The 16,979-nt window shown below is 40.1% G+C and overlaps 1 protein-coding gene across 3 annotated transcripts; it reads right to left on the reverse strand.

Annotated features, from left to right (window-relative positions):
- Window positions 1–439: 439 nt before the first annotated feature.
- On the reverse strand, window positions 440–14,013 carry ZNF518B (zinc finger protein 518B). Of its 3 annotated transcripts, none has more exons than XM_059845161.1 (2): window positions 13,835–14,013; window positions 440–6,400 (listed from the first exon to the last, which is right to left on the reverse strand). In XM_059845161.1, exon 2 carries the CDS (start codon window positions 6,196–6,198, stop codon window positions 2,974–2,976), a length of 3,225 nt encoding a protein of 1,074 aa, XP_059701144.1. In that variant the 5' UTR covers window positions 6,199–6,400; window positions 13,835–14,013; the 3' UTR covers window positions 440–2,973. The 3 variants fall into 3 exon arrangements, with proteins under 3 accessions (XP_059701144.1, XP_059701145.1, XP_059701143.1); XM_059845162.1 differs by lacking the exon at window positions 13,835–14,013 and adding an exon at window positions 13,480–13,668; XM_059845160.1 differs by lacking the exon at window positions 13,835–14,013 and adding an exon at window positions 13,440–13,668.
- Between the last annotated feature and the right edge of the window lie 2,966 nt (window positions 14,014–16,979).

Raw genomic sequence — 16,979 nt, forward strand, 5'->3', positions numbered from 1 at the left:
AAGTAGAAAGAGTAGATGTACCTCAAAATCAGCAAGAAATGTGCTCTACTGTGTATGAGCAAAGAACATGAGAATGTGATTATTTTTCCAGAAAAAAACACAGAAATATTTATTCATACAATTTGAGTTTTGGAAGCCTAACTAAATTCTGTATGTATATGAAGGCAAACTACAATTCCATATGTACATGAAGGGATATTTCTGCACTGCATCGATAACCTTCCTAACCACACTAGAAGTCTGACTAGGTTATTGTAATATACCAAAAAAGGTATATTATAATAACCTAGTTATTTTAGAACCTCAGTTACTTTATCCTTATAGAACAGGAACAAGAAGAACAAAACCACTCAAGCCCAAAACCACAACATTCCAACCCAATTTATGACGTACTGTGTAGTGGTACAAACTAGCTCTAAAAAAATTCAGCAGTTGACTGTTATTTTCTTTCAACCTTTTTATTTCTCAATGCTGAGTCAAAAGGGAAGAAAACATCCACTGTAAATTATTTCTCTCAAACTGATGACACTGTTAAACTTGAAGGGAATTATTATGACATAATTTTATCTAATAAAAGTAACAAAACAGAAGCTGCTAAAATAGAGTTTAGCAGAGTTCATAACAAAAAGCATGACATAATCTGCTTTAAGAATTTCAAACCACAATACAATTTAACTTACAAAAGGTTTTCATGTTGAAACAAAAAAAAAATCAAAATTAAAAACATAAAAACCCCAAGGTTTAACAATTTAGATAACAGATTATGGCAGTGACGTACAGAGCTTTGCAGATGTTCACTAAAGTAAACAGTAAACTTGCTTACAGAAGACAAGCATTACTAGTGTACTTAAACCACCCAGAATCCACAAAGCTGAGCAGCAACACTTTCTCCATTTCCCCCAGTACAGCTTTCATGAGTAATGTTCTGATTTTGCCAGTGACAACTCTTGCAAAGCAAATTCAAAACTTTTTATTTAGTAGCTTCTACAGAAACAAAATTAATTCAACCAGCAACCTGTATTGAAGGAATTAAAACAAAGGAGGAATGCTAACCATGGGGTTTTTCGTGTTAACCATTTCAGTATTCATTTTATATGTTATGCTATAATTTTAAAATGGAAACTATTCTCACCATTGAAAATGCAAATAGCACTGTTAGGTTTGGCATCAAAGCGTATGAAGTGGGGGAAAAAAACCCTCTAGTGTACCCATCTAAAAAAATATAATTCCATTTGAATACAAAATGAGAACTGTCATTTCCTTATTATTGACAAAACAGGAAAAACAAAGTTTGTTCTGTGGAATAGTTTAGTCTGATACAAATGATACAAAAATTTTCCATGTGTACACGATGAAAAGATCTGACTTAAAGCACCAGCTATCGGAAGGATTTCAACACTGTATTGCAGAATTATGGGAAAGCAATAAGTGGTTTTGCAAGTAAACCTCAGTCAGATGTAGTTTTAAAATATTTACATTCTAATGTAGATATGATAAATATTTTATCAAAACAATGTATAATCTGCTGGAGTATATAAAAAAATATTCCCAGCTAAACTGTTTACAAAAATGCACCATCAGTGAAAAGAGTTAGGGACTACCAGTTTACCAGAGAAGCCCCAGTTCAAACATAGAACACACATCCAGCATTAGAGTCAGTACTGATTTTCATATTTTTAAAACTGTAACACATTATTTTAATTGTAAGTATGTGCTTCGATAAACTTCATTCTAAAATGATTTAAAATTGACAAGATGAAGAGAAACATCCACAGCTCACATACAAAAACAGTAACTTCAGTGTCATCCATCCCTCTTTTTTACTAAAAAGCTGTCATTTGGCCCTGATTTAGAGAAGTGTTTAAGCAACTGAGCAATGTTTACACTGCACTGAAGTCAGTACGCATCAGACATAATCTGTAACTAGGCACATGCTTGTATGAATTTGAGGCCTACAAAAAATAAATTGTACCAACATCTAAATTCTTAAATACGATGAAAGATTGCACTGAAAATCTGGTTCAACACTGTCATGTAAAAGCTGTGCAACGTGGCTTTTCAGTTTGAAAAGTCTTCAACAAGTTCCCTAGTAAATAACCTCACCAACTAGAGTGCTAACCAAATACCGAGACTGTAAATGCTTCTATCACACACGAGGTGGTACAGAGTTTATGTTTGGCTAACACTATTTTAGAACAGCCCTGAGGCCATTTAGAGAAGCGCTTTTCACTATCAGCCCAAGCCTGAAGGTATCTCTGGCTTGATGGCACAGAATCCTCAGTGTTTTGCTCCCTTGCATCTACACAATACAGTCTAGGTAAAGACTCAGTACTAAACAAAATTAAATTTCTTTGTGCTATCAGACCTAGCAGGAGTAACTGATTCCATAGATTTTTTCATTTACACCCTTGTACCGCCTCTGAAGTCAGCAGAAGTGTTTTTATTTCACTGAAACATGGCACTTGCATTTAAATTTTACTTTTTATGTGTAGTGCTTAATTTGCCACTAAAACCTATGACTTACACTTGCTGTCCATGGAGGACCAAAAGTGCTTTTCCATACAGATGTGCTCGATCTCTGAAACACCATGCTGTAATAAAGAAAACTAAATCCTGTTAAATTTACAAAGATCTCATCATCTAAGATTTTAATCCATACAGACCCAGCACAAACCACGTACAGCACAGTATCCTAAGGTAACTAGAAAGATGTTTGCATAGCAAATCTTCTTCAAATTTCTCCTATGGAACAGATGAAGCTGACCTCCAATACAAATTTCAATCACAAGAGTGCAAAGTGGTGCTTAATCCTCACTATCAGCTTCTCTAGCTCTCTGTACCTCTACTCTCTTCTTCACTTTGCTAACAGCAGAGGACTTTTGGCAAAATAAAGCAGTTATTTCCATCCTCCATTTCAAGCAAGTTAGTGTCACTCATTAAAAGCAAGACGGGAAACTTCCCCTAGGCTCTCATTTAACGTTTTTTTGCTTGAAGAGAAAGAACATCCCAGCCCTTGGTTGCCTCTATTAAGTGTCTCTGTCCATGACTTATCCATTCTTCTTGGTCCATATATACTCTCCCACAAAACCAACACTTAAAGAGACACCGAAGTGCTTCAGCTGGCGAAGTTTCCACGACTTGGTAATTGTTTTTGTGGGTCTTTTTTAGCTTCATTTTTAGCATACTCCGCTTTTTTGCTTGGTTTCCTGTCTCAGCATTCTGAAGAGTAAGACGCTTTCGATAACGTTTGACACCAAGACAACTACTTGTCCTTTCTGACAGAACTACTTTCAGAACTTGACCTTTATACTTGTTGATAGTCTTCATGACATTAATTATCTCTGGTGAATCAACATCAGGATGGTTTAATACCACAACTGGCTGATTACGACGAGGGCATTTTATCAACTGATTCATTTTCAGAGGAAGAAGTCGAAGACGTCTTGCTGTCAACAGGTATGACATATCAGAACTTGAAGTGGTTTCCGACTGAGCTCTTGTTTTCCTCTTAGGAAGTTCTCTGAGGCTTGTTTGTTTTGCCTTATTTTTGGGACTTTTTGAATAGGGCTTGCTTTGCTTGCTCACATCACTGCTTTTCTGAAATGGTACACCAGTTTGCTTGCTGCTACATTTAGCACTTGCCTCTCGCTTTGGTCTTTGCCTGAGTGACACAGTTTGGGACTCAGCACTTGGTTCACTCTGATTAGGCAAACATGGGAAATTACTGCTGAATGCCTCAGAAACACTGATGGGGACTGGGCGGGGCAGAAACATTTCATTGCGATGCACAGGAGCTGATGTTTCACCCCTGTTTTCTATTCCATATGAGCTTTGACTGCTAGTAGCATTCAGCACTCTCAGCATTGTCCCTTTGGGGATAAAGACTGGGGTAGCAACATGGGAATTTTTAGTTACCCTGTTTTTAGAAGTTCTTGCAAATGTAAAGAGCTGATCTTCACTGTGTTCTTCACCACTAGTCACACTTCTTCCACCATGTGCTTCAGACAAAGTCACGGGTTGTTCCACTTCAGTGGCACAAACAGCTCCCTCACAGCTTGCTGAACTTTTTTGAGGCAAAAGCAACTTTTTACTAGAAGCCTGACATCTCAAGGGCACGGATTTCATGTTAGGTTCAGCAGCAGACATGAGCTGAGCAATCTTTCTACACAGCAATGTTGCTGACTTTTTCCTGCGTGTTGTGTCATCCCATCTGACATCCTCTGGAACATTTTCAGTCCCAGAGCTAAGAGAAAATACAGATGAAATAACAGGTCCTTCAAAAGGACTGCCTTTATTTTCCATCTTTTGTAACTCAACTGATTCCAGAAGATGACTACTCTTTTGGCTTATGGTTTCAGTTCTCTTTACTTTGCTCAAACCAGATGTTATATCCTCAAAAGCTGGAGTTTTAGTAAGGTAAACGTTTTTTCCTCCTTCAGAAGATGTAATAAATTTTTTATCAAAACTTTTTCCAGCTAAATGTGCTTCAGCAGAGCTGACTGGTAGACTCCTATGTTCTTTGTCAACCTTCTTCACAGACAAGATATCCTTTTCTTTATGGTCAGCAGAAAAATTCTTGCCCTCCTGAGCAGCTTCTACTGAAACATTCTTGGAACTTTTACCTTCAGAAACGGAAGCATATTTTGGACGGTATGTATCTTCACCTTCTTCATAACAATACAGATCACTATTCAAGTTATTTTTTCCATCTACTCTCCCCTTTGAGGATTTAAGATCACTTTTTTTTTCAGCACTGTTCTTCACCAGAGATTGAGAACAAAGTTCTATAACACCTGAATGGACATCAATACCTTTCACCAAATGAAAGCATAATTTTGATGTATCTTCCCTCTGTACAGATACAGAGCTATAGCCTGAGAGCTGAGAATCTGAAGAACAAAAACATTCAGAATTCTTGTCACATGTACTATCTGAATTAAGCTGGTTACTAACGCTAGATAATTTGTTTACATTCACTTCCATAGTTAGTAACTCATTTTGACACACAGATGTTTTCTTTACTTCTGCAGATCGTTCTATACCTTGATTCTCAAGTTCCTCTTCTGCACAGTTCACAGGTTTGTAAGTTGCTTCTTTCATAGGAATTAGTTTAAGAACCAGCTGTTGTGCTCCATTCACTATTTTTAGCTCTACTATCTGAGCTAAACAGTTGGAAGGAACTACAAGTTCAGTTGGTGCAATTACTGTTAAAGGCATCCCAGGTTGTAAAGGCTCTGTTTTCGGAGAATAAACCTCAACCTCCACATTTTGATTCTCACATACACTCAATTCAGATGGCTCCAATATTGTCTTATCCTGGACTGATGATGTGTTTATGCTACATTCTACATTTTGAGATGGGCAGACTGTTTTATTTGCTTTACTTGGAATCTCACAAACCATATTTGAAGGCAAATTTGAAAGCTCGTTTTGGAAAGGAATTTTATTGTATTTCTGCCTTTTACATAAAGTGCTTTGACTCTGCTTCTTTTGCTTGTGGTTCATGAGAGTATTTGACAGGCGTTTTCTGGGTGTTTCATGTACCCTTCTCGTATGTTTAACTATATAGTCATGTCTAACAGCACCATATTCACAGTACTCACACTGATACGGAAAGATTCCAGTGTGCTTCACCAAATGTCTCTGGAATTCTCCTTTGGTGTAGGATACATAACTACAGTGGGAACAAAGAAACTTAATTTCTTCATGTTGCCCTACGTGCTTTTTATACTGTAAAGGATCCTTTGTTGAAAATCTGCACTTATCACAGTAGTATTTGCCTGGCAGAAAATTTTTTACTTTAAACATTTTCTGGGTTTTACTTGCACTTTTTCTTTCACGTTTTTCATAGTCTGCAGCATTGGCACCTTCAGGAACAAAATCAAAAGCTGGTGGTTTAATATGACTGCACTTCTTGCAGATGAAATTTCTGTCTTCAGTCCACTCAAGCTTCTTATGCTTCTCTATATCTTGCATTGAAATTTTCTGAACATTTCTGCACTTTATACAGCTTATCAGTGACAACTTATTGTTCTCAGCCTCAGTTCCTTGGTAACAGCAGTTTTGGTCATCTGCCCCTTTTGACAGATTTGTTTTATCATCAGATTGCTTTGGGGATGTAGTTAAAGAATTATTTTTATCATTAATTTGGCCAGAGTACAATCTTGGTAAAATTTCCCTCATTTTTTTCAACTGCATTTCAGATGAAGCAACTCTGCATCATTTTCATTAAACACAACATCAACAGACAGAATGTTTTCTTGGTATTAGTCCTGTGTATATTTCCTATCAATCAATCATTCAGGCTGCCAATCTGCAGAATACAAGCTTTGGAAGAAATGTTGTTCAAGCAACTGCATCCATATAACATTCCATTTTCTTAGTCGATCAACTTGCAGCACTAAAGAATAAAAAGCAGAACATTAAGTCAATTAAGATTCAATGATCACTGAAATACAATGAACTAATAATTGAACTATTAGTGGACGACAGCTGCATTACAGAGTGCAAGTCTGCTGTCAATATACCACTGATTGTATTCTGCATATACAACCAATAACTCTAAAACATACCAAATCAAATAATCCTTTAACATTTACTCTCATTCAAAACATTCCCAATTTCGTGTAATTACCTGCTATGCATCAAAACCTGAAGAGTTCATGGTATTTCTCCCATGTCATGAAAAATTTTACACTTAGGAAACATATTTATAAGCCAAACAAGATACTTGATAACAGAACTGAGCAGCAGAATATGATTTCAGTTCATATATAGCCCTCAACTCAGGACAAGATATCATGAAACATGCAAGTTCCATTCATATGTGAATAGCAGGGAAACAGAATGCGACTAGGATGGTTACTAGAAACACAGAACTACTAGTTTGTTTTTAAATAAAATAATTTTTAAGCTAGCATGGAAATTCCTGACATACAGAAGGAAGTTCTTTTCTAATCAGTGCCAATGTTTCAGATACAAACAGTCTTGAACACTAATTCGTAACAAGATGTGATTTATGCTTCACATGTTCTCAAAGCAATGAAGTCAAAACAATCTGTGACTGCAAAATTAATTACTTTTTCTTCTATTAATATTACAGTGTAATCACTTCTATATATGTGGACAAGCATACAAATAATTCACTTCATCCTAATAAAACAGAACATCAATCAAACAAAATAAACAATGCAACATAAGGCAGAGGGAGATCAGTAATATCACTGTAAAACACCAAATTAACACTTGCAATATGCTTGGCACACAGGTTCCAGCACTCTGTCTCTCTAGTATATTTAACAGGAAGAAGATCTCAGCCTTTAAGCTTTTGGCAAGACTATGAAACCACTATTATTTGGAAAATAAACAATCAAATTAGGCTTTTGAGACATACATGAAGTCCAATCAACACCTTTCTTATTCTAACTTCATTAGTTATACTGTTGCACACACTTGCAATCATGAACAGACTCAATTGCATGAGGTTACTTCTGTTTTCCAATACACCCTACAAAAGGCTTCTCCTTCTGAAGTCCAGATCCTCACCAAGTGTACCTACAGAGATAAGGGCCTGATCTGGACTCCAAAAGCACAGTGCTGAGTTCACTTAAGCAGCTTCCCATCACAATAATCATGTGGTAATCAAGAAATTAAACTACGGCACTGGAAAGACATTGAGGTGCCTGAGCAAGTCCAGAGAAGGGCAACAGAGCTGGTGAAAGATCTCGAGAGAAAATCTTACAAGGGTGGCTGAGGGAGCTGGGGGCTTTGAAAAGGGGGCTCAGGGGAGACCCTACTACTCTCTCTAACTACCAGAAAGGAGGCTGTAGCCAGGTGGGTGTCAGCCTCTTCTCCCAGGTAAGAAGTGACAGGAAGAGAGGAAATTGCCTCAAGTTGCATCAGAGCACACTGAGATTGAATATTAAGAAAAATTTTTCAATGAAAGGGTTGTCAATAATTGGAACAGGCTACCTATGGAAGTGGTGGAGTTACCTCCTGGGGATGGAGTTAACATTCCTGGGGATATTGAAGACATGGAAACTGGGCACTCAAGGATATGGATTAGTGGTTAGCTTGGCAGCGCTGGGTTACAGGTTGGACTTGAAGATCTTATAGGTCTCTTCCAGCCTAAATACATCTGTGATCTCCCCAGTGGCTTGACAGGACTAAATATCTGATCCAAGAAGGTTTTCCTGCATCTTATGCGCTCACAACCCAGAAAGCAACCATACTACTGCATCAAAAGCAGTGTAGCCAGCACATTGAGGGAGGCAATTCTCCCACTCTGCTCTCATGAGACCCCACCTGAACTGCAGCTGCATCCAGCTTTGGGGCCCCCAACACAAGGAAGAGGTTCAGTGCCTCTCCTCTGGACCCATTCAAAGCTTATCACAGGGCCAAAGCACTTCTCCCATGAGGACAGGCTGAGAGAGTTGGGGTTGTTCAGCCTAAAGAGGTGGCCTCACAGAAAGCTTATTTTAAGTACTGAAAGGGGGCTTCCAAGAAGTGGAGAAGGACTTTTCACAAGGGCATGCAGTGATAGGACAAGGGGGAATGGCTTCAAGCTGAAGAAAGGTAGATTTAAATTAGATATTAGGAAGAAATTCATTACTGTGAGGGTGGTGAGGCACTGGAACAGGCTGTGCAGAGAAGCTGTGGATGCCCTATCCCTGGCAGTGTTCAAGGCCAGGCTGGATGGAGCCCTGAGCAATCTGGTCTAGTGGAAAGCATTCTTTCTCATGGCAGGAGGTTGAACTAGGTCTCTTCCAGAACAAACCACTCAGTGATTCCATGATCTTCCTTGTACTCCATCAATATCTGTAACTGCTGTATCACAGCTGCCCTAAATATAGGGCTCTTCAAAGTGCTCTGATGTAGCCACAAACATCAGTAAAAGTAAGTCAGAAAACTGGTTAGGGACGACTTAACAAGCTTTTCACTCTTAAGCAGATGGATGGGTGTACACTAAAACCCCTTAGCGGGTAGTTCTAGAACTGTAGTAATCTTGTCTCATTGCAATGCAGACAGCTGTGAAAATACACACAATTTGAAAAACAAATCAGTGGCAGCCTTGCAGGAAGGAGGAAAGTATACCTGACTGCTGTATCATGATCTGGAGAATTTTCTTCAAGCAATTCTAATGTGGATGATGTTATGTGCTCTATTACCCTGATTCTAAAGAAGACTGAAAAGCAAAAGGTCTGTGGTAGTTCAGAGGGAACATCTTTCCCTGGCTACTACCACTTTCTAGACTTAAGACTAACCTGCTGACACACAAACGTGGTGGTAGGCCTATGTTCAGGACATCCACTGTTTTGTTTCAGGAGAAAGATGGTAAGAGATCTTCATAAGCTCAAGATCCAGACCAAAGATGCTTTATGCATTTCTAGACAGCTTTAAGAAAGAAGTAACATGGCATTTGAAAGGAAACGGGGAAGCTGTATCAGCATTTGCCTTTTTCTGCTGTTAACATCTATCCATTAATACTGAAACTGCCCTCCATGTGAACTAACTGAAAGCTAAGTATAGAGAATTAATGCCATCAACATCCATGACCACAAAAAAAAAAAAGTATAAACCCAGAGAATTTTCTTGTATTTTTAAATTCAGCAGATTTCACTTTATGGGAGAACATGAAAAATAATCCACAACCTTTAAAGGGCAAGAAAGTACAAGAAGCACAGTCCAACATTTTCACAAGACTTAAATTTAACAGTTCTGGGCTTCTCAATCCAAAACTATGCCAGAAAAATTTAACAGAGGTAATTCAAAGAACAGGCTAGTAATCCTTCCAGATTTTTCTAATTCAAACAGGTATATGTAGGAAAGTCTGCCATGGTTTAAGCCCAAAACCACGTTTTCATGCAGACCTGTGACAAATACCATGTAGCTAGAATGCAGGTTTCAAGCATTGGTGTGTGCCTGCATTCCATATGTGCCCAGGTTGGTCCCAGGCAGCAGCCAAGCAGCCACAGAGCAGCTTCCTGCTGTCCCACCCTCCCCTCTCTCAGTAGCAAGGAGAGCAAAGGAGAGAAGAAGCACAGGAAAGCTTATGGGGCAGGACAAAGGCAGTTAAACAGAAGGAAAGAAGCAGGGAGGTGACATAAGAGAAATCACTCACCACCTTCCACCAGCATATCAAAGCCCAGCCAGTCTCCAAGCAGCAGGCACCCTGGAAGGCAACCCCCCTCTGCTTCCAGTTTTCATGGCTGAGCACAACACTGTATGATGTGGACTATCCCCAGACCAATTCTGGGCAGCTGTCCCAGCTTTGTGCCCTCCCAATCTCTTGCCCACCCCATGGCTACTCAATAGAGTGAGGGGGGGGGAAGAAAACCTTGAGGTTGTTCAGCAACAACCAAAACACCAGTGTGTTATCAAGACTGTTTTAGCCACAGTACTGTACAGGCTGCTTTCAAGAAATTTAACTTCATCTCACCTAGACCCAGTAAAAGGTAAAAAAAGAACTCAGTAACCAGCTGATGTCAAAGTAACATCTCTGCTGTCTTCCTAGCTAGTTTTTCACCATGTACCCTGAACACTGACCAGTTAATAACAAAGGGTTTGATACAAACAGCTCCAATTTATACTTATTTTGGATTTTAAAAAGCCAAAATTATATTGTAATTTCATGCCTGTATAATTTTTTCTTTCTAGTTATTTCAGAAAGCCGAGATCATCAATGTACACAGGGAGGTGAACATTACATACATTCACTCCATACCACTGGGGAAGGTGGGGAGGGGGAGGAATTCGCCTAAAGATTTGTTTTGGTATTTGCAGGATTGGCAGAAACATGCTTCAGAAGATTTAATTAAAAGATAGATAGTCAATTTTCAAGTTATAATCATATGCAGTGCACACAGACCAACCCAAAAATATCATTAAAGGAAGACCTTGAAGTCTACAAAGAGTCTCAATGGCAAAGAGAGGAATGGGATGGTTGAGAAATGAAGTAAGAGACACTAAGAGTGTCAAAGTCAATTCCAGTTACTGTCTTCACAGGAATGAATTCTGAAAAAAAAAAAAAAAATTAAGAAATACAACAAAGTACCCAAATTAGGAAACATTAAAAAAATAGAGAACTTAGTTTGGAGAGGAAAAAAAAAAAAAAAGCACATGGAAAAAAGACATCACAAGAAAGATAAACCAAATTTTCCCATTCACTCCTACCAAACACCTGCAATTCAGTGACATTAAAAGGTCAGGCATTCAAGGAAACAAACATTTCCACCTTTCACACAACAGTATCATATCTTGAACTTTGCTGCTCAAGACACAAGAGACTAACAGATGCACAGAAATTAAAAGGCATTCCAAACTCTGGATATCCCAGCTACATAAAGGTTAAAAAACAAAGATGCATTGAAACAAAGGAAAAGAGGACGAAACATCCTCTACAGCCTGACTATGCCAAATTCAACCAGTACAAGGGTTTTTGCACTGCAGTAGGTTACAAACCACTGATGCGGCCACTGCCACACTGGAAATTTCTATTTACTTCAAACACATCAAAAAAATTTGTTCAACATTTCAAAGAAGATGGACATTCCAGGGCTTTAGGTTCCTTTCTTTCAAACTACATGCTGCTATCAATGAAAAGGGTGTGATGAGCAGGATGCATTTAGCCTATGTGAACAAATAAATGAGCCCTTATTTCAGCAAAGCACACACCTCTCATGCACAAAGATCACAGACCACAGCCAATAATCAGGGTATGCTTTGGTACTGAAAAGCCCATATAAGTCATCCCTTAGAAAAAGAAGTTTAAACAGAATTGGAGGACACTGTGCATCACTGCATCAGGAGGATGCAGTGCATAAAATTTGTGCCACTGTGAAAAATTTCAATCTCTATGATGCTTAAAATTACCTTGCCTGTATTTTGCAATTATACATATATATACACACACACATATATATATACACACATATATATATATATATACTGACTGTTTAACATCAACTACCTCTGTTCAGCAGAGTTAACTGTTCTACTGACCCAACTACACGGCTGCCAATTACCAGTCACTAATTTTAGGCCTAATGACTGGGAGAGAGCCAAAGTGCTTCACACAAGTATTACATATTGCATTAATTAAAATAATTAATTTTGTATTAAAAACAAACAATTCAAATGCACCAAAGAAATTTCGTCTACAAGCATTTCTTCTTAAAAAGCCATTTTGTCTCACAATAACAGCTAATCACACAGTCGTAACAGTTCTTGGTTTTCAGCTGAAATTCACATGAGGTTTTTCAAAGCAAAATGAATGAAGAATGACAATGCAGACAATTAAGAAGAGCAAGGACCATGCACCAAGTTTTAAGAGCTCATTTTTATTAAAAATATACAGTTCTTTCACTCTACAGAAAAAAAAACAATTACACTTAAAATGTTCATTACTTACAAAGTCATGCAAAACACAACTGAAAGGAAATCACTATTTTTTGAATGCATAAGTGAAAAATTGTTCAATCTACTAACATTTTTTGGCATTGCATGGATGCAGGTACATGCATGTACCATGCAGCATTCTACTGAAATGGAGGTCTGCTTCCCTGCGGCTCTAGGAACAAGGCCTAGCTTTATTTGTGTCTGAAAGAGACACATTTCTGTCGTATCATTCAACTGCTTGGTGGTCTTCCTGCAAAGAGCTAAACAAGGCATTACCAAACAACTACTGTATCAAAAGCAGTATTCTAGAGTGCTCAGAGACATGTATAGAGTTGTTTATCATTACATGTATGATCAATCTTTTTAATTGATCATACATGTAATTGATCTGTGCTGTTCATTTCATCATTTCACACAATTTACAACGATTTTCAAAGTCTTTCTGCATATCCAGAGCATACTGACTAGTATAAAGCATTACCCTACTCTTGAGCTCTAAGGCCTGTAGGAAATACAGCAAGGAAGTATGGCACTGAAGAAAATGGGAGAAGAGGGGGAAGAGTCCCATTAAAAGCACATATCCCTCCATACCCTCATCTCAAAGCACTCATGTAGATGTTAAAATTGATTTCCACAGATTTCATTCCTGATAAAATTAGCCACATACTGTTTGTACGTGCAAGAAAAGAGCCTTGACTGTAACCACCTACTGCAGTAACAATGCACAACAGACTGCTAGAAAAATCCTGCAAAACACCACTAGTCTTCTTAACTATAAAGCAGACTTTTTAAATTAAATGTACATTGCAGGACATTTTGGCTACATCTACGATAACAATGGGTTATTTATTCAGAAGAAAATCGGTTTATACGTCTAAATGATTGTAAGTGTCCAATGTTACACTATTCAATGATAGACTGTCTTGCAACAAAATTCAATATGGGATTCAATTAAGCCAATCTTATGCCCCAAAACTCAAAAGAGCCTTATCTGCACACAAAACACAGGACGTTCTATTTTGCTCATGAATACGTTTACTAACCCGAGAGCTCCTTTTCTTCAGGATGACCAAGACGACAAACCTGGACAACAGCTTTAGTCCAGACGAGTCCAAAGCGGCCTGATGGCGTCCACGAGACAGCAAGCACCAAAACCCTCCTTTTCTTGGGCATCCAGCCCACCCACGCACCAGCGCTGGCGGCTCTCCGCGGAAGGGCGGCCTCCCCCGGCCGCTGGCTGTCCGTGCGCGCCCCGAGCGCGGCGCCGCGGGGGATGCGGAGCGGGGCGGGCGCTGCGCGGGCCGCGCAACCTCCGCGCGCCGCCGCCGAGCGCACTGCCGCCGCCGGCCCGCAGGGGGCAGCACCGCGCGCCGCGCCCGCTCCGGCCCCGCGGCCCCGCGCAGAGAGCGCGGCGGGAGCCGCGGGCCCGGGGCCTTACCTGGCTCGGAGCGGGACGAGGGGGATGAAGGAAGGGCAGCGTCCCTGAGCGCTGACCCCGCCAGCCGCCGCCGCCGCCGCTCCCGTTGTCTCCGGACACAGGAGGAGCGCAGCGCCGCCCCGCGTCCTGCGCGGCCGCTGCCGCCCCGCCCTGCGGCGCTCATTCCGGCAGGGAGGGCGAGCGAGCCCCCCGCCGCCGGCCCGGCCCGGCCCCCGCCCGCGCGGCGGCGGAACTGACCTCAGCGCGCCCCGCCCGCCGCGCGTAGAGCTCTACCGAGCCCCGGCACCTGCCCGCGGCCCGCGCCCTGCGGCACCGGCGCTGCCCCGCAGCGGCCGCGGAGAGCGGAGCGAGGGGAGCCCCGCGCTGCGCCCTGGGAGGGGCTGCCCGGTCGGGTGGGTGCCCGCTGGCCGCGCTGACACAACAGGCCGAAGGATGCGCTGTTGTTCCCAATAACCTCTCTACATCCCTTCGATTCCCTTGTGCTTCGCTAGGGTATGGTGTGGGCACGCATTTCACGGGCATCACTCAGTAAAGTACTGCAATGACGTGGTTGTGTGTTTTCATATCCTTTCTATGAAATCCAGATGTCTTTTGAAATTAAGTGTTCTTAGCAAAATTTGGAGGGAGAAAAAGAGGATTTAACTGACTGCGTATTGGCCTATAAAGTACCTTTGATGTCACTGCGTTGTCAAATCGCTCCACTTTTAAAACAAACCATGTCTAACACAGGGCCCGAAGTCTTGCCAGACGAGGTCTTTGGAATGAAGTTTTTTGGTACGTGTCTTCAAAGTTGAACTCTGTTGCTGTGACGCATTTTCCGTTCTGTTCTCTACTGGAATGATTTGAGAGTTCTTGATTTTGTCTAGGCATGGACGTACATCCTCAGGGATCTTGGATTTTGGGATAGGCTCTTCAGGTCACAAAGAAAGAAAAGGAAAAGCTATGTACAGGGAAGTCTGTGGAGAAAGAATCCTGTCAATTATAATTGTTTTAGTTCCAAAATGAGATCTTGCCTTCAAGATCTTTTGATTAGCAATGCAAGAAAGTATTCCCAATGGCAGTTTGGAACACTGTAGTTTACTGAATATCTTTAAACTTGTGAAGAAAATTTTCTGGCTGATAGAGCCATTTGGGATTTCTAGAAGGTTTTTGACAAAGACTGTCAAAGAAACAAAGCTGTAATGGCATAAGACCAAGTGTCTTGGCATGAATAGCTGGTTAAAGGTGTAGTGAGTGTGTTGTCCTTGGAGCATAGAGATGAGGGGATCACTGCTGGATCAATCTCTGCTTGGACCTGCTCAACATACAATTGATTTGAAAAGGGAGCTGGGCACTCAGGTGACAATCTTCGGATCATACCAAGCTATTGAGGGACCTGAGGACAAAAACCCACTAAAGATCTGGGAAGGACATTGAGCAGCTGAATAACTAAGCAGTAAAATGGCAGATTAGATTTTGGATAGATAAAGGTGATGCCCAGTGAAGAAAAACATCCTGACTTCAAATAAAAAATCAACTCTAAGCTGACTAGTACTGTACAGGAGCAAAATCTTGGCCTTAGAAAAAGTTTTTGTGAAAATCTCACTTCAGTGCTTAATCGAGTTGATTAAAATAAGCCTTATGCTGAGATTTGAAAAAAAGCAGATTAACGCTGCCATGTAAATTCATGGTTAAACACATTTTAAAACCTCTTTGAGTTTTTAATTTCCCTCAGCTCAGGAAAGATAGAACAGTAGTGGAAAAGGTTCAGTGAAAGGTGAAAAGGATGATCAAAGGTACTTTACTCTCAACTTCATGAAAGGAACAGCTAAGGAAGCTTCTATCTGAAATAAAAAAAAAGGAAAAGATTACTATTAATAAAACAAAGGGCTAAAAATCATGAGTGATCACTGAAATTTTGTTGGAAGTTGTGTGTGTGGATCCCATGAAAGCCACCAGGGACAATTTGCAATTACTGACTGATGTCAGCTATTCTGCAAAGGTGAATATGTAGGGTTATGAAAGTTTACTTCCCTAACTGTTGAATCAGTCTTTGTAATATGAACATGTACTGACTTTGTTACCATGTATTAGTTCACACGATACAGTGAAATGGAAAGAGATAGTGGAATTTTACTGGAGACTTTGAGTTTGTTCATACTCAAAACAAACTAAAGGACAGCACAGCCCTGGAAATAGGGATTTTGCTTCTTGAAAGCACAGAACTGTCCATGAAAGATAAAGGACCCATGGACAACCCAGATAAAGCCAGAATTCTTGTCACTGTAATACAGCTTTGAAACCCTTCCAGTGTTACCTGTCAAAACTGACCCAGGGACATCTGGATCAATAGACAAGCAGCAAGAATGCTGCAGAAATACAGTTGCCTGGCACAATTTTACAATTATTAGAAATCAGTAGTGTGGGTCTTCGTCATTAATCAGATCATGTTCTACCGGAGTGGTTGAAGGGTATAAGAAGCCTGTGTAAAACCACATTCAGGGTGACCCAGTTTGGCTAGGATACGTCATGCACAGGAACAAATATTTACTCTTGTAATTCTATACTTAGTTTCCTGGCCTGTCTTGGTCAGCACCGACTGTTGCAAATTTTCATAAAAGTGAGCTACACTTAGCAGATTGTTTTTTTCAAAAACAGAAAAATTAGGAACATTTCTAAAATACAAGATTATATTATTTTACACAATAATTCAAGTAACAGTTTGCTAGCCAACAGGTTTTTTCACCTCATCTATCTGTATCTGAGAACGTCCAGACTGCAATAAATATACTTCATATCAGTGAAATGGAATCAGTTATCTGATAGTCAACATTAATTAAGCATTTTTATTTCTCTTTCTTAGATATGTGTAGCTAGCCAGCTCTGAGGTGAGAATGACAACTTCCTCTAACAAATGCAAATAGAGTATTCAGTATTTAAATAAGGCCAAACAATGTCATCCAGAAAAAGCTATGTTACGGAACACTTGAGAGACAATTTGCATCTTCCTCAGTGTTTTACAGCTGCATAAATTCAGTCCTCTTCTGCATTTTCTAACCTCATGTTCCAAGCGACTGGATTTCCTGTCCGTGTGGCATGAATGCTCTCTTCTTTGCAGACACGAGTTGGACCCGATCAGATCAGATCCGATCAGAGCTCCTCTTTC

The sequence above is a fragment of the Haemorhous mexicanus genome, chromosome 4 (genome assembly GCF_027477595.1).
Source record: "Haemorhous mexicanus isolate bHaeMex1 chromosome 4, bHaeMex1.pri, whole genome shotgun sequence".
NCBI lineage: Eukaryota > Metazoa > Chordata > Aves > Passeriformes > Fringillidae > Haemorhous > Haemorhous mexicanus.